This window comes from Thalassophryne amazonica, chromosome 17 (genome assembly GCF_902500255.1).
Source record: "Thalassophryne amazonica chromosome 17, fThaAma1.1, whole genome shotgun sequence".
NCBI lineage: Eukaryota > Metazoa > Chordata > Actinopteri > Batrachoidiformes > Batrachoididae > Thalassophryne > Thalassophryne amazonica.
In genome coordinates, this window is record NC_047119.1 from 61,214,978 (window position 1) to 61,233,496 (window position 18,519).

General features: G+C 40.2%; 1 protein-coding gene across 1 annotated transcript; it reads right to left on the minus strand.

Annotated features, from left to right (window-relative positions):
• Nucleotides 1-9,938: 9,938 nt before the first annotated feature.
• cetn3 (centrin 3) lies at nucleotides 9,939-17,037 on the minus strand. The gene is made up of 5 exons (XM_034192823.1): nucleotides 16,910-17,037; nucleotides 16,482-16,617; nucleotides 13,383-13,497; nucleotides 13,056-13,247; nucleotides 9,939-10,172 (listed from the first exon to the last, which is right to left on the minus strand). The coding sequence occupies exons 1-5, from the start codon at nucleotides 16,924-16,926 to the stop codon at nucleotides 10,129-10,131; spliced, it is 504 nt and encodes a 167-aa protein (XP_034048714.1). The 5' UTR covers nucleotides 16,927-17,037; the 3' UTR covers nucleotides 9,939-10,128.
• Nucleotides 17,038-18,519: the final 1,482 nt, after the last annotated feature.

The window sequence follows — 18,519 nt, forward strand, 5'->3', positions numbered from 1 at the left end:
TTCCTTCCCACTGTAGCCAAGTGCTTGCTCACAGGGGGTCGTTTTGACCGTTGGGGTTTTACATAATTATTGTATGGCCTTGCCTTACAATATAAAGCGCCTTGGGGCAACTGTTTGTTGTGATTTGGCGCTATATAAAAAAAAAATTGATTGATTGATTGATTGAGCAGCAGGTATCTTAAAATGAATCCTATTGAGAATAATCCTTGCAAGCACCTTCCCCTGCACAGAGAGCAGTGTAATGCAATCCATACAACCACCCTTTCCTTTCCACAACTGGGCAACAAGTCTTTTCCGCCAATCTATAGGGATGATACCCACCTCCCAGACTGAAACAAACATTGTTTTCAATGTCAGGAGAACAGCATCTTCAGCTGGCTGAAGGAGCTCATCTCCAATGCCACAAATTCCTGGAGCTTTCCTCACTTTCAGCTGTTTAAAGGCCTTTGCAATTTCACCAATATTTGGTGGTTCACAACCGACTGAAGAGTCAGCATCAAGAAACCTGGCACCAGAAATTTTGAAGATCCAAGCAGGAGGATCAGCCTTGTACAACTGTTCAAAGGACACCATGACAGCAGAGACATCTGTCAGGACTGAACCATCCTCGGCCATAAATGCAGTGGGACGAACTGAAGGCTTTGAGGAATGAATTGCTTTGATTCCACAGTAGGCAGGTTGAGAGTCACTAGACCACAGATGGTGTGTCATCCAATCATAGATTCCACTGACAAACACGCCCTTGTCCATGCTCTGGGCCAAGACAGCAGGCTTTCTTAGCTCTATGTACGGCCTAGAGTCTCTATCAAGCTGTGCACTATGACTCCCCTGAATGATATTTAGAATGTCCTCAGATGCTGCCCGAAGTTTCACTGTAATCCAAACATTTGTGTATTGGGGTGGAGATATTTTGCGGGTGATTTGCTAGGACTTATTGCTCAGTTGATAGCTGTTGGTAGTGTGATCATGTAAACAGCAGTATGTAAATGAGGAGTTTATGTGTTCATGACCATAAGTGCAAAATTAATTTAATCACCCACTTGTAGATGTGCATTTTGTTACTACACGAACTCTGCCACGTAACTCAGCGTGTTCACTCACTGGCAAAAATAAATAAATCAATAAAAACTCCCATTCAAACATTTAATTATTATTATTTAAGCAAACTGATGAATAATTATGTTGCCTTCTGCCAGTGGAACACACTCAGACAGACATTTGTGTTTGTTTTAATAGCCAGGACATGAGTGTGCTCTCATTGTGTGTGTCCTGTGCGCACAGCTGTGATATCCACAAATGCACTGACATGTGTCTCCATGTTCTGTGTGATGCAAAGATCAGGTGTTGAACTAAAACATATTTTGTTCTTAGCACAGAACTGTGGTCCACCTGTTACGCATGAGACATTTATTCTTGAAGACACAACCAAGTTAAACTCTTAACTCTTTAAATATTTCATTATTCGTGTTCTATGTCCCCCATTTCTAACTAAGGATCATGAGGCTGCTTGAGCGTATGCTAGCGGTCACTGGGCAACAGGTGGGGTCCAACCTGGACGGCAGTCAGTCTATCACAGGCCAAGCCTTTAAATATGGCTGGCATTTTTCCTGATGCCATCACAAAATGGCATGAGATTAGGTTGATGAATGGTGAAATAACTTTTTTATTATTAGTATGTGTATGAGGAAGCGGCATGCTGGAACAACATTCTGGAACTGCAGTCTGAATAAGTTAACATCATGGTTTCAGGAATGCAAAATACAGATGTTATTGGCACCAGATTTTCTTTAAACCTTTAAAAATGGTATTGCATGTACACACTTCATCTATTTGCCTGCTTCCTCCCACAATTTTGTGCACTCGGGTGGCAGTTTTTCCTGATTGTTTGCATTTATTTTAGAGCCCGACCGATATATCGGCTGGCCGATATTATCGGCTGATATAAGCCCTTTTCAAAGTACTCACTATCGGCCGAAATTTTGCCGATAGAACGCCGATAATTTCTCATAAACAGAACAGTTACTGAAATAATGTTTGTGTCGGCAATGTAAAATGTCCTTGCACAGTTTGTCCAGTAGATGGAGCTCTGACTCCATTTAACTGAGAGCTTCTTACACCCCTGCTTAAATGTGTTCATCACCGGCCCCTGTAGTTTGCCGTCACACTGCACTGATCGGCTGACAAAAGCATACAAGTAAGTTTATAAGGATCTATATCCTTATCCTGAAACTATATCTAAGTTGCAGCAACAAGAGGTACAAGATCAGATGTATTTCACAACTCTTTTTAAGGATATGTATTTGCTAATTTCACAAAGGTTTAATTCTTGATTGCATTTTTTGAACTTGAACATTCTTCTCTGTTATAAAGTTAATCAATATGAGGACAAAGCTTCAGCTTTTAGCTCATACCTTTTTTGTTAAGGGTCCAAAAAAGAACATTTTATTCATTTAAAAGAAATAATAATAATATTGGCTGATTTATCGACTATCGGTAAATCAGCCGATTTATCGACTATCAGCATTTTTTTCATCCAAATATTGTTATCGGCATCGGCCTCAAAAAATCCATATCAGTCGGGCTCTAATTATTTCTTAACATATTTTAAATTCTGAACTTAAAACTCACATGAACCCATTATTCTGTTGACTGGGAGACATAAAAAAAATGTCTGTCCAAAAATGAAGTCACTTGGACAAGTGGAAATACATATTGAAAAGTAAATAAAAAGTCCAGTTACTTTTAAGCGAACATCTATAGTTAGATACTCAAGTCTGGATCTCAGTCTTGATCAAAGACAATGACAAATTCAGGGTGTTTCCACACCTTGTATGATTCTGGCCCTTTGGACTTTTCAGTTTGGTCCAAACCAAAATAACAGGTATGAAAGCTGTCAGTCCAGACCAAAGGAGCAAAATTTGGTCCAACCAAAAGAGGTGGTCTCAGTCCAGATCAAACTGAACCACAGTCTGGTGCATTTGCAGTGTGAAAACACTTTTGACAAATGACAGTAAGTTGAGGCTGGTTGTCATCACCAATTAAAAAAGAGAATTAATCTGACTAAAACTTTTCTCTGTTCAAACATAACTTTTATTCCTTACAAACAGAACTATCCCCATAAGTGACAACAAGCAGACGGTGAGGCGCACACATTCAAACCAATCAGTGTGAAGTATAGTAAGACACAGCCTGCAGAGATGATGTCACGAGTCTGACGTACGTACATCATGAAAAATTATTTAGTCCAACCACAACAAGTCAATTATTCAATTTCATTCTCTCTCCGTGTTATTTCCTCGTAGGATTGAACTGATGTTCAGGGGTCAGATTTTTCCTCCCATGGAGCACTTCAGTGGTTTCTCTGTGTTGTCTTCCCACAGCAAACACAGCAAGGTACAGGTGTTTCTCCGGCGTTACTTCTGTGATGTGCTCTTTTTCTCTTGTCCTCAGTGATCAAAATTTAATATTAGTTTCTTTGTGTTTCAGGACTTTGTTAGTTTCCTCTAGTGTACTGCTTCTTCTGGGATGTAATCTTCTGATTCTCTCCCCTCAGCCCCAACCAGTCCCAGCAGAAGACTGCCCCTTCCTGAGCCTGGTTCTGCTGTAGGTTTCTTCCTGTTAAAAGGGAGTTTTTCCTTCCCACTGTCACCAAGTGCTTGCTCATAGGGGGTTGTTTTGACCGTTGGGGTTTTTCTGTAATTATTGTATGGCTTTTGCCTTGCAATATAAAGCGCCTTGGGGCAACTGTTGTTGTGATTTGGCGCTATATAAATAAAATTGATTTGATTTGAGCTTTCGTGTCTCAGCGTTTCTGCCATTAATGGACCAGTGTCCTGTAAAAGTAGGCAGGGGTGTTATTTCAAAAAATTTGTAAATCTATAAATGATTGCATGTAATATGGAAATATACATGGAATAAACCATAGCAGGATACATTTTGGGTCATTTGGTTCCAAAAACCCATATGGACGGAGCCAGTCAAGATATCGGGTTCAAAAATCGCCAAAAATAGATGAAAATGTCATATCTTGACAACTGATGCACCTAGAGACTTAAAATGTGGGTCCAAATGTTGCTTGACCCCAAGTTTATATTCAAGTTCTATAGTAACAATAAGCTTATCTGGTGTTTTTTAAGAGTAATTGACAAAAAACCTAATTTCAGTACATACGTTACGATAAGTTGTAACAAACAAAATCTATGTAGATTTTATTTCAGGAACATCAGTTGAGTATAATCATCACATGTAAAGAATGACATGGCAACAATGAACTAATTATAACCAACAGAGTGGTTTTCTATGTCAACAGCACATATACGACACACGCGTTATTTGAAATTTTAAAACGCTCCGTCCATATGGGTTTTTGGAACCAAATGACCCAAAATTCATCCTGCTATGGTTTATTTCGTGTATATTTCCATATTCCATGCAAACATTTATAGATTTCCAATTTTTTTTAAATAACACCCCTCCCTAGTAAAAGGTGTTTCATTTCACAGGTTCCCTGCCAGATTGTTGTGGTTCCATCCCGATTCCTCGTGATCCTAGTAAGTATTCCTATTCTTCCAGTTATTATCATTAGGAATGGCTGTCGAATTTTTAATTTGTTACTGTTACTGTTAATTTTTACAGTGTCAGGGACTACAGATGGAAATTAGCTCATGAATATAATCTGACATATTTACACTTTATCTGTTCATTAATATGTGTTGTCCCTTTTAAATAAATAAATGAAATGAAAACCAGTTCCGGTTAAGAATCGATAAATGATTCGATCCACCGACATCAAAAGACTTTTTGCTTAACGATTCCCTTATTGGTTCACATTATGCCTGAGTGGGCATTGTTTTTGAGGGTGAGTATTGGGAAAATAATCATTTCTCTAACTTGATTGCAGACCCAGTGTTTCTGAGAAGATGTGAAGCGAAGCAGCGGGTCACAGTGTAAGCTGCGAAGCAGCAAAGCGCTTCGAAACGCACTTCTCTTCAGCAGTGATTCCTTCATTAAACTCCCTCAAAGCCATTTACAGATGTCAATCGTGAGTCACCTTTGTGCTGATTAAAGTCACTAACTGGGACTCTTGTCTTGTTGCAGGCAAGAAGCGAGAGTCGCCCTCCGTTCCGTTCCTGTTTTGTGGGAATAACTACACGGATCCCTGACGACTACAGTTGGAAAGATACATTTCGGTCGGAATTAACGTCAAAGCGAATCGTCATTTTAAATCAAATGACACCTCTTTCCAAACGTAATACAGACAACAAACTCCAACTGACCAAAACCGTTTTATTTTCTTCCCCAAAATGAGACGTCTTTTCATGAATTTGCAGCACAACCGGCTGAGCTCAGCTCAGAGGCTGTGGAGTTAAATTTGGGTCATTAATATCTGAAAGTAAATTCTTTTGACAAAAAACTACAGATTTTGATTTTTATTTATGTCCAGAGATCAAGGATCCAGTGACCAAGTTCATATTTATTTAAGACTCACTAACATGTTATTGACATAGAAAACCTGAAAAGCCTACTGTTAGTACACAGAAAATTCACCAGAGGTATCAATAAGGGAATCAATAAGGGATCAGATCGATAAGCGGAATCAATAATGACATCAATAGATAAACTCTTATCAATACCCATCCCTAATCATTATTGACCATTGCTACAGATTGTACAACCGTTGGACTGCTTCTGTGAAAGTGACCCACTGCAAGAGAAGCTGTTTTCCAGTGGACCAACCTTCAGCCTGGACTCCTTCTCGAGTTACGCCGGCTGGACTGGAACTCTGCTTTCTCTGGACTGCTTCATGGTGCCTGACCCAAGACTGTTCTGGTTTTTTCACTTGTAATAAACGCTGTTTAAACCACACAGCATTGTGGTTCACTGACTGGTCCGTGACACCCAGCACCCAGGACATAGAAGCCAGAACATCCTGAAGGAATCTAATTCACTGGGAATAAGTCAAACACTGTGACACAAACACTTGATTAATGGCAGCCCTCTGGAATCCAAACATCATTGTCCAGTAATTTGAAATCACATGAAAGCAGAGTGAAATGTCAAATGTTCGAGCTGTTTGAGTGCAGTGCTGGTGGACAGTCACTTTTTCAAACTTCACTGAGTGGAACTTCACTTTAAACTGTATCTTGTTTTATAAAAGAAGAAAGATCAAATCTAGGCTCAGCTCTCTCTTGTGTCTTCTAGCAAATGTCACATCTTTTGAAAAGCGCATTCTTCTCTGTTCCACTTCACACTAAAGCTGTATCTTGGGTGTCTTGGTGGCTTCCCTCACGAGCCTCCTTGTTGCATGTTCACTCAGTTTTTGAGACCTGCCCACTCCAGACAGATTCACCACACAATACCATACTGTCTGTATTTCTTAATTATTGATTTAAATGAGGTCCAAGACATATTCAATGACATGGAAATGCTTATGGATCCATCCCCTGGCTTGTTTGAAGAAAACTGGCTGTAAAAGTGATTTCTATTAACAATAATCCTCATTTAATTTAGTTAAAAATACTTATGCCTCTGAAAATAGATGAGCTGTGAAGGCAAAATACTGCAATTCCTGAACAGTTACTGTAATACTTTATGAGCACATTAATTTCATCTGTACCGTCACAGCACGCAGAGACAAAATTAGAGAAAGGTCACTGTCCAAATACTTATGAACTTGACTCCATTTGATTTCTGTAAGATAAATTTTTATTCTGATTCTGTCCTATCAGTAGGGGAGCAGAGTGGATTAGTGGTTTGCACTGTTGCCTTATAGCAAGAAGGTCATGGGATCAATTCCCACCTGTGGCCTTTCTGTGTGGAGTTTGCTTGTTCTCATGTTTGTGTGGGTTCCCTCCCACATCCAAAGACATGCAGGTCAGGTGAACTGATGAGCCTAAATTGGCTTTAGGTGTGAGTGGGAGTGTGATTGTGTTTGTCTGCCTGTATGTGGCTCTAGCGCCCCCCTGTGATCCTGAATTAGACTACGGAGGAAATAATATTTGGGTGTGATTACTGTGGTGGAGGCAGTGGCGTTTCTGGTCCTACTGGGACCCCCAAGGATCACCACCCACCTCCAGACAGAATAATAAACGAGTTATTGGTTTTATTTGTATAAACACACTTACATATACACACTGGCTACTTTATTAGGTACACCTTGCTAATACCGGGTTGGACAACCTTTTGCGGTCAGAACTGCCTTAGTCCTTCATGACAGATTCAACAAGGTGTTGGAAACAGTCCTCAGAGATGTTGGTCCATATTGACATGATGGCATCACGCAGTCGCCCATGTTTATGGCATTTCAAATACAAAAAGTAAATCAGGCTTCTCAATATAAACATTTCTAAAATTATCTTCCGTAGACTCAAAGTGAAAGTAAATCTCTACAACTTGATATAAATTAATTCAAAATATAAAAGCCAAGATGATGGGTTGCATAAGTAATCAGCCCCTTTGGTATAATACCTGTAAATAATCAGTTTGCCAGTTTTCTTCAGACAAGTCAGGGGACGGATACATGAACATTTTCAAGTCACTGAATATGTCTTGAACTTTAAAGTTCAAGACATTCAGTTTATTTAAAAAACTGGTACAGAGGAGGGTTTTACTAAAAAGACCTGAAAGTTCAGCTACAATTTGCCAGAAGGTACTTCTGAGATGCAAGCCTAGATTTAATGTTTTGGTGAAAGAAAACCCTCCTCTGTACCACTTCATCATGAACGTGTAAAACTGGAGATACAAAATACAAAACATGCACTATGCACAATTTCTCCAATCACAGCCACAGAAGCCTGTAACTTCTCCTGAGTTGTCTGGGTGTTGGTGGCTTTCCTCACTGTTCTTCTTGCACAGTCACTCAGTTTTTAAGAACTGTCTACACACAGATTTACCACAGAGTGCCATACTGTTTGTATGTCTTCATAACTGATGTAAATAAAGTCCAAGACATATTCAGTGACTTGGTAATGTTCATGTATCCATCCCGACTTGTTTGAAAAAAACTGGCAATTAAACTGTTTTACAGGTATTATACCAAAAGGGTTGATTACTTATGCAACCCATCATCTTGGCTTTTATATTTTTAATTACTTTATATCAAGTTGTAGAGATTTACGTCTAAAGAAGTTAATTTTAGAAATTTTTATATTGAGGAGCCTGATTTACTTTTTGTATTTGAAATGCCAAACAAATTAAAACACATGAAATACCAAGGGACTGAATACTTTTGCAAGCCACCGTAATCCTCAGACTTCAACAAGGCATTTTTGTCCACACAACTGCTGCTCACTGGGTATCTTCTTTTTTGGACCATTCTCTGTAAACCCTAGAGATGGTTGTGTGAAAATCCCAGTAGATCAGCAGTTTCTGAAATACTCAGACCAGCCCGTCTGGCACCAACAACCATGCCACGTTCAAATGCTCAGTTTGAACTTCAGCAAGTTGTCTTTACTACATCTAGATGACTAAACGCACTGAGTTGCTGCCATGTGATTGGCTGTTTGTGTTATCAAGCAACTGAAGAAATGTACCTAATAAAGTGGCAGTTGAATGTATATGTGAAGCAGAACTGACCCCGGCCAAGCGTAGCTCGATCTGATTGGTGCTGAGCTTCTTTGTCTCCCTCAGAAAGTTACGTCCTCCTATCTGTAGGCAAAGAAATTCAGTCTGCATTCTCTAACGTTGTGCGATAGGCTCATGGAGCAGTTTGACAAAAGCAAATTGGGTTTGGGAACTTTGCAGATCTTTCCACCTAACCATCTCTTGATTGTAGGCCTTCATCAAAAAGTAAATAACAGGGGCCTTAAGATCCTCTGAAATAGTTTACAAACTTTTATTAATCTTTACAATGAAAGCACAAAACCACTATTTTAACTAGTAAAACCCACCCTATGGACAGTGAGCGTGTTATAGGCTATGATTACTATAGTAAGACTGACATTTTTTTGGTACCAGTTTTCCACAGTTGTGCCATAAAACTGCATTGCGTTGAAAACCCCTCTTTTTTTTTTTTTAAACACCACCTGTAAGAGTTTTATTTATTTTTAAACTGGCTACATCATTTGTTGATGTTACTAAACTATTTCGACCAGAGTTCTGTTAACCGCAAGATATTTTTTGTTTTCAAGAAAAATTTTGTCCAATTTGCAAACCTATACATACTCCATAAACAAATTATCACTTAAATGTTTAGAAGTGGATAGTTCATATTTTTAAAAGAAGAGTATATACAGATTTACAAGGGACTTACTATATACAGATTTACAATGAACGCCACACTCCCTCTGGTGGAAATCTGTGGTACTGCAGAAAGGTTGTTCCCAAATTAGATGCTGGCAGAACTGGTCTGGGATGTTACAATACTGTTTAACACTCCGCATCATAACCCACATTTACACCAGCTACAATTTGTAATTATGTATCCATTTTCCCAAAGCCGTACCCGCGTTACAGTGACAGCAGGTGAACATCATTAACTGATTTAAAACAAGATGCTCAGCTAATCATGACTCAAATGTCACAAATGTGACTGAGCGTGGCGACCACAAAACCTGAAATGTGTCAGTGTGTGTAGACCGTATCCCAAAAATGTACTGAAATTACCAAGTTTAGCTCAACTTTACATCTTTTGTTTTATTGTACATTATTATTCTAAAAGAAAGTTTCATCTGTGAATCCATCCAGGATTTTTTTCCCCCGAATGACCAACAGACATAATAAATACTCCATACCACCTGCAACCATATTAATTATTGTTTTGCAAAATAACTTAAAACAGCTACGTGAACTTAAACAAAATCTACATTACAGAGTATCAGGTATGTGCGTTTTTTTAATAAAACATTCAAACAGATGGAATCGCAACATTACAAACGTGAATGTCAGGACCTGAACGCATCAGATAAAAATATTCCCACAGTCACCAAAAGCACTTTGAGGTGAATATTACAAAAAACAGTCAACATGTGGTTTTTTACAACAATAACTTCAGTCCACTTCAGAGGCTGTGACGCAGCTCAGCGCCGACGGCTGTTCATCACAGCGATGAACACATGACATGAACAGTTTAGTCACATCAGGACAACCTGTCCAATGCAAGCGTCGTCCGAATCTGCAAAGATCTGCTGGTCAAGAGTCTCGGGTCATAATGGTGAGAAACTCCTCTTGGTTTACTGGAAGAAATAAAAAAGTAAAATGAGTGGGAGAATAATTCTACACATTCATTTCAAGAAATTGCATCTGTACTGGGTACGAGGCCCAACCGATATACAGACTGGCCAATAATATAGGCCAATATTAGCGTTATGTTTGCAGATACAAAAACTTTTATTTTACAGAATAAACAATGCAGAAAAATACTTTGGCTGTTGGAAATGGTGTCATTATTTACTTTGTTCAGCAGTGGATGCACCGATGGCATTGTTTACAGTCCAGCATGGCTGGGACCCCATCACCCCTTGTTCACATTAACTACAACATACAGAGGCAAAGCAACCAGCTGCCATTTATTTTTGATCAGAGTGGGTGTTTTAAATCGACAAGCGGTTGCTATGCTGCCAGCTATGTGGGGCCAAAATAAACAAGGAGTCTATTTTATGCAAATGCTGAGCAATGCGACACAGCAACTACCAATCTGCATGAAGACAGCATGAGAGCTGTGTAATGTACGCTAGTTGGCTGTTGGTTATATTTATTGTTATTTACAATAAAGTTCATGTTTAAAGTGTAAAACATCAAGCCTCAATTACATTTCTTCGTCATAAGTGTTTGATAAAATGTTAGGAATCAGTGCCATTTTTAATGTATATATCAGTATCGGAAATTTTTTACTCCTCAATATTGGTATCGGACACCCAAAAAAAAAATCAGTATGGGACAGGTTCTACTGGGTATGATGTTAAGTTGCATTCGGGACTGTAGGTGGTCCTCCAGCCTGCAGATTACTTTTTTGAGTGCTGGAAGTGTGACTGGTAAACAGTTTGAAGGCACAACTTTTTGGAAAAGAAGAAACAACCAGAGAGCACCAAGGATCCTGCCTCTGGAGGGTGGTGACTGGTGTGGTGTTGAGGAGTTGTCACTTTTCCAGTGGTGTCCAGGTCTAAACATGAGACAGCTCATGTGGGTGGGCACCGGTGTCGCTGGCATATGTCTAATAAATGAATGCAGCTGTCACACCTTGACGATTAACCAGCATGTCAACAGCCCAGTTTCCACCCAGTGGTTCGGGTCGGTACTGCACAGTGTGGTGCCGAACAGAAACAGAGTAATTTAACATTATTTTATTTTTATTTTTTATCTCAGTGGACCATTTTCATTGTGTACAGAATGCTGATGAGTGGACTGGCTGTCTCTTTAAATGTTGACAGCGCTGGAGGCTTCCTGATCAGGTCATCATAGATCTGAATAATGAAATGCTGTGATGATTTAAACTTTTAAGCGCCAGTCGACCGTGATCAGGTGTGATCTGAATGAAGTGCTGTGTGATCTGTCGATGTGGTGATCACCGATAGCGACGGTTCTTTAAATGTTTAAACAGTACATTAATCAGGCGTGATCACCCTGATCGATCGATCAGGTCATCTATGATCACACAGTGACGGCGCTTTAAAAGTTTAAATCATCACAGCACTTCTGTGTGTTCAGAGTGTGACACGGGCATCCTCTGAGAAATGCACCTTCAGCAGAAAAACCAGAGGGACTTGCTTTAAAACTCTACGTTTCCATTTTCAGTATTTTCAGACGTAATTTTCAAAAATCAGGAACTTTATGTGGATTCATGCCCATCTGTGATGGTGAACTGGACTGAAATGAACAGGTCAGACTTTATATTTTTTCCGTGTGTGAATGCAACAGTTGGTCTGCGTAAGGACCGCGGCTTTCAGCCAATCAGTGACCAGCATTAATGGACGGATTTAGACTTGTGAGTAAATTACAAGAAACGTCTGCTAACAATCACAACTTACCTACAACTTATGCCCAGCATGTGCGGGAGGTATGAGTCACAAGTAGGCACTTGTTGAAAATTTTCAGCATGCCCAAAATTTTTTGAGGAGCTCAGCTTATCAGGATGAACATCAGCGAGCGTCAGCATGTTTCAACATGCTCTAATGTGCTCTTACCTTATAAAAAAACAAAAAAAACAACTTACCCTTAACTTACTGGACTTATGCCAGCATTTTTTATCATGGTTGGCATATGCTGGCTAAATCGCCAAGGTGTGACAGGTTCTTTAAGAACAAGATAAAAACTACTGTGGGCACCAAAAGTAAATAATACTTAAAAAAAAAAAAAAAAAAAGGCTTCCTGATCTGTGGAGTCTGAAGTTCTCCAGCAACATTCAGAAGATACAGGCAAAACTTTGGTTACACAACTTCAAAGCAAGGTTCCATTATGCCTTGTATCAATGATTCAGACTACTACTGGTGTTGTAATGTCACTGCAACTGTGTGATTCTGTCATGTCAACAAGGACCAAACTCTCCCAGCAATACACTGCAGGACGGCCTGTTGTACTGTAAAGTTGTAAAAACAATCCTATCCTATCAGTTAGAAACTGGACTGAAAGCCTTGTTCAACAACAGGCATGAAATTAGTTATAATATCAAAGGGCTATAGTGTCAAATCTTCATAGATACAGACCTAACATTTGAGATTTTACCATATTTGGTGGAGAAGCGCCTGTTAATTTTAGGTTTATTTTTTTACTTATTTATTTTTCAGGGGAATCTGACAGAGTGACTTCACAAATGTTCCTTAAATTGGCGCTAGTGTGGAATGATCTTTCTCTGCAGACAGTTCTTTCTGAGAGGTGGGGCTGGACCTGGTTGTCTGACAGTTCAGTGGTGTGCTGGATACGACAGCATTCAGCTCCAGCACATCCTCCCACACGTGACCTGACCCTGATTTGCTACAAAGTAACAAATTTAGGTGAACATCCTCTAAATGTGGTGATTCCATCATTTTTTGCCAGGGGTTGCGGATCACTTCTCTGGTCAGGAAACTATACTAGCCACAGAGTGCACACTTGCGGGCTCGTCGATGTCAGGGCTCACTTACTCTCTCCATCTCCATCAGTGTCAAACTCATCGATCATGCTGCGCAGCTCCTCATCACTGATGTTCTCCCCAAGTTCTCGAGCTACTCGTCTCAGGTTCTTCAAACTGATCTTGCCTGATTCATCATCATCAAAAAGCTTAAAGGCCTTCAAGATCTCCTCTTTTGGGTCTCGTTCCAGCATGAGGTCTGTAACTGTAGCAAGTCAGTCGAGAGTTAGTCAGATTTCCAGAAACAAATTCAGTCTGAAAACATTTATTCTTATTGTTTAAGTTTGCACATTTTTCTACAGCGACTACATACATCACTGAATCAAAATCACCAACTTACCAACTTCGTTGAAGTCATCAAACGTTATTTTGCCATTTCCCTCTCTGTCGTAGTCCTTAAGAATCTTCAGAACGTCAACTTTCTTTACTTCAAAGCCAAGTGCGCGCATCGCCACCTGTTGGAGATTTAAATCAGCGTGTAAAATTAAAGGACATCGCGTCATCCTTAAATTATGAAGATTAACAGAGCACATAGCTCAGTGGGACAGGAGTAGGGCTACCAATATGTAAACTTGGGTTTGATTCCCAGTGCTACCACTCTGTCACCTTGGATGATACACTTCATCTGCATTGTCTCAGTTCAGCCAGCTGGAGTTGAAAGCTGGAGAACTAACGTGCTTCGGGTTGGCAACCCATCCAGGGGGGAGTTACAGACTCGTATCCAAGTCTGGACAATAAAATGACCATAGTAACACACCGTGATAAATTTTCGATCAATAATATTTGATCCATTTATACCTAATATGGACAAAAAAGTAGCTTCAACCAGAACTCTGTAGTAAATTTTAATTTGATTCAAACAGCATAGCACGAGACAATCTGACATCCTGTTCAGGGTGTACAATGCCTCACGACTACTGGGATAGGATCCAGCCCCCCGTGACCCCTGACTGAAGTAAGTGGGTACAGGAAATTAATAATGGAAAGGATCAATCAGCATATCTAGCCAGAAAACACACACACACACACAAAAACCCAGATGTGCACCAGAAAGGTCGGGCACACTTTAACAGTGTTCAAGTGCAGAAACAGTGAAGGTTTTTGACCATCACAAATACTGGCTGCATTAATACAAACAACAAAAACTACCATGACATAAATTAAACACTCGGTATCTCTGCTTTGAGGAAGAACTCTGCTTCTCCACTAGGTGGCAGCATGACACAAAGCAGCGTGTAATCCACCATTAAAACAGAGATGAAAAAGAAGACAAAACAGCAGTGTGTGCATGTGTGTCTGTATTAAATAGGTGCCCTTAGCATTTCCTAAAAAGTCCACTCAAACATCAAACTTAAAGGACCTTTAAAAGATCCTGAGTGGACCCTCAGACTAGTGCGATTCACTGCCGTGGATTTCACGTGGCATTGTGTAACGCTGACTTAATGTGATGTACGCTGGACTTAACACAAGGTATGCTGGTTGTAAAGTCAGTCCGACTAACTCCAGCACTGCAGAACTCCACTACACCACGACAGTAAAACCTCGTGGGAGCGAGGTGCCCACAGCATGGTGCTACAGATGCTGGACGGACTGGAAACCAGCACTATGATGACAGAACTTTGGCTTATAGTTTAACTGACACTCTTGGCCTCTTGTTATTCAGAGAACGTCAGAGCCATGAGCTACTATCGCTCCCAAACAGAATGCAGTATTTGACCCGTGAAGCACAGATGACAGATCGTCATTGTCATTAAAGACAGAAGTCAAGCACTGTCTCCTATTTCAGACACATTACATAAAGAAAAAAAAACAAAAAAAAAACCCAATACGGACTTGAAAATGCAACTCGCCCTCTTGTTTTGATGTTGCTCAGCATTAGTTATACCCGCAGCAAAACAACCTATGGGTGCATTCACACTCTGATGATTAGTCCAGCGTTTGCTGACACAGAGTGAAAAGTTGATTCATGTCCACCAGTGCTGAGGTCCGCCAGACTCCACAGGAGCTAAGTCAACGTCAGTCAGGCAAAGCAGACATTTGCCACTGTCCCGAAAAAATTTTCAACATGCTTCAAATCTTCGACATTGACGCTAAAACGCCAGCAAGGGTTGGGCTCCGCTACCACTACTTCACTTCTGCTCGTACTCCGTTACTGCTCTGTTCACCTCTGCCGACCATCGTCGAAGGCTTGACTGGCCACGCCAACACCTCTGGATCTCTCAGGCATGAAGAAATATGCAGAATCTGTTTCAACTACACACGGGTAACAAGTGACGCAATCTCAGTTACATCGAGGTTATGCCCCTTTCACACCAGACTGAGACCCATATAAGACTTACAAGACCATGACATGTCATCAACTCTCACAAGTCTTGGCTGGTTTCCAGTTTGATCTGTTATTCGGGTTTACAACAAGCGTGCAATGCAACTGAATTGTGTGAGTGGAATATATGTTAATATCTGCTACCAGTGATACAACCCCATGTAAAGTTAGTTGAGGATCAGGTTGGGAGTGAGTTGGGACCTGTGAGAGCTAACAAAACCGATTATCAGACTCATGTATTCTTTAACCATTCGCACAACTTCTGTGAGTTTTAAATAGTTCAATACACTTGCACACTTGTTGGAGAACGATGGAGACTAATGGTGATCAGGATGGATCTTTGTAGCGACCATAGAGACCCCACTGTGACCAGCCTGCAACCCCGGTGAGAGCGACGGCGACAAGAGGCCATTTTTTGATCGCACATCGGTGTAAACATGGCATTATATAGGCTACATCAGGTGAAGTCTCAAATGCTGAGTCGACGATCAGCTCCACTGAGTGTGCTACCAACATGCCTGCCCTCCAGCAGCGAAAGTTAAACTATAGGGTCTAGTGGTTAAAGACCAGAGGATCATGGTTCAAATCCCAGCCTGACCAAAAAGTCACTAAGGGCCCTTGGCAAGGTCCTTAATCCCGACTTGCTCCTGGTGTATAGTGAGCGCCTTGTATGGCGGCACCCTGACATTGGGGTGAATGTGAGTCATTATTGTAAAGCGCTTTGAGCATCTGATGCAGATGGAAAAGCGCTATATAAATGCAGTCCATTTACATCCTATAAAGAGTCAGTGGATCATTGTCAAACGTCACCTTCCGTTGAGCTACAGCAACCTATGTTGAAGACAGGAAATTTATACCCCTGGAGTGAGACTTCTCTGGTGTTTCACAGAGATTTTTGAGAATCTGCTACATCAGCCAATTCATGTCACTTTGTGAACGGGCCCAGAAGTGTGTCATCACATCACTACCTTCTTCTAAACGCGCTGCATGGCCAAAATGTCCCAACTGGCACTCCCGCACAATGCAATTTATAAATAATAACAACAACAATAAGCTAGATAAATGTGTTTTTAACAGAAAAACAAACGACAACCTTTAAGATGCATCACTGTGTACCTTTATCTCGTGGTAGTCGATTTCTTTGTCTTTGTCGGTGTCGAACAAGCCAAAAGCCTCTTTGATTTCATGCTTCTGCTCTTCAGTCAGTTCTCTCCTTTTATTGCATTTGCCTTTGTCTGCAGGGGGTTCAGGGCTGGAGACATGATGATTAAACTTTCTAAAGTAGTTTGACGTCACAGTGCGTCAAAGACAAAGCTAGCTACTTTCCTGCTCTCTCTCTTTATATATATATATATATATATATATATTTTTTTTTTTCTTTCAGTGTTAACGGCAAGATGTGAGTTAATAAATAACAGCAAAGTACATCCACACATAGCGTCGCTAAACAGTTAGCTAGCATCGGTTACACGTATTATTTAGCTCTCAAAATTAGCTTTCAGAGAAAATTCACTGAGTGAACGAAGGGAGGAAAAACGTCGTACCTTACAGACAGACTCATGCTGGTCACAAAGGTTTTTATCCGGTAAAACTGCTCCACATAACAACAAACACATTGATCCAGCCGCGCTCTTCTTCCTCACTTTACTTAGTGTGGTTATATCCCGCGTTAAAGTGTATTATCGCCACCTGCCGGGCTGGAATGTGGGTTTTTGTATGACACTCCGAAACCATGTCCAAAACCAGAACAAGTCGGATAAACCTGATTTTCACTTGGTTATTATTGGTGATAGCTTTCTCAATATTTAACAGACAAAAAATGGATAGTGCAAAGTAACCACTGGGCCTTGAATAAACAATATAGCACTCATCCAGTGTACTATACAAATTCTTCTTGGCATTCAGACCTCACCAAAACATTATAGAAAAAAGATGTACACAGCACAAAATACAATTGCCAGATTTATTTTAAACTGAGTACCAAAACAGCACATACGATCACTCACGTGTCTGTAATAGCATGAGAGAACAGACGTTCATTTTGTCAGTTGTTGGTAGAGGTGGGCGGATCGATCCTAATATTGATAATATCGATACTAACACTGGTATTGATATTGAACAATCCTCGTGTAAAAAGATGGATACTCAAGCTTTTTTTTCTCTCCCACACACAGATTCATCAAAGTCTCCTCTCTGTCTGTAAGAGCAGCGCTGCACTGTGTCACACAACATGAAGCAGTGCACCCTTGTATTGTGGTTTGTCAGCCCTCGACCTCAGGAGATTTTGTTTCAAGTTGTGTCGAGTGATATTTTTTAAACAAAAATATTTGATTGTGATAATAAAGTATTTTGTTGTCACGTACAATGTTTGGTGAAATCCTATCCTAGGTCTTTTGGATCCTTTGGATCTATGAAGCTTAAATTTGAAAAAGTACCAGTATCAATATCGGCGATACTGGGCCTGTATTTACTTGGTATGGGATCAATACCAAAATTCCCGGTATCACCCACCTATAGTTGTTGGTGTCATTTGGCACATTTTGCTGTTTGGTAATAACACTGAATCAAATTTGCTTGAAATGAGTTTGACTGCAAATATTGATGATCAACAAAGATATGAGGAAAAGCTCATAGCGGCATCATTGCGATTGGTCGTATAGTACCACTGGAGCGCAACTGCATAGGGTGACAGGGTCACTCAAATTAATTTACACCATGTCTAGAATTAATCCATAATCTGGTTCCACATTATATGTGTCTTCATTTTGAAAAAAAATCTTCTGAAATACAAAATTACAATGCCTGAAAATCATAGCAACAGTTATTTTTTATTTGTTTAATTAATTCAAAGAATAGCAATAGCGATTTCTGTAGCTTACATTTGTGTCATGTCCTACCTCCTGCATGCTCCACCCAGACACCACCTGTCACCTAAGAATGTTGTTTATGCAACATCCTTTTGTGTGCTACGGGCATGAAAAGGCAATTTCACACAATATTTGGAGAATCAGGTCCAGAAACTGTCCAGAGTTCACATGAGAAAACACGAGTATCCCGGCTTGCCATTATTGAATTTCATTCCCATTCTCTCCAGATCTCACCTTCATCTATCCAGACTCAATTTAACCTACTCCAAACTGTCACAACTGACCAC

What these genes read in the sequence shown, in the direction of transcription:
- cetn3 (XM_034192823.1), bottom strand. An exon ending in TCGACTACCACGAGATAAAG is followed by an intron (nt 13,498 to 16,481) that starts GTACACAGTGAT and finishes AATCTCCAACAG; the next exon opens with GTGGCGATGCGCGCACTTGG. An exon ending in CACTGATGGAGATGGAGAGA is followed by an intron (nt 10,173 to 13,055) that starts GTAAGTGAGCCC and finishes TATTTCTTCCAG; the next exon opens with TAAACCAAGAGGAGTTTCTC.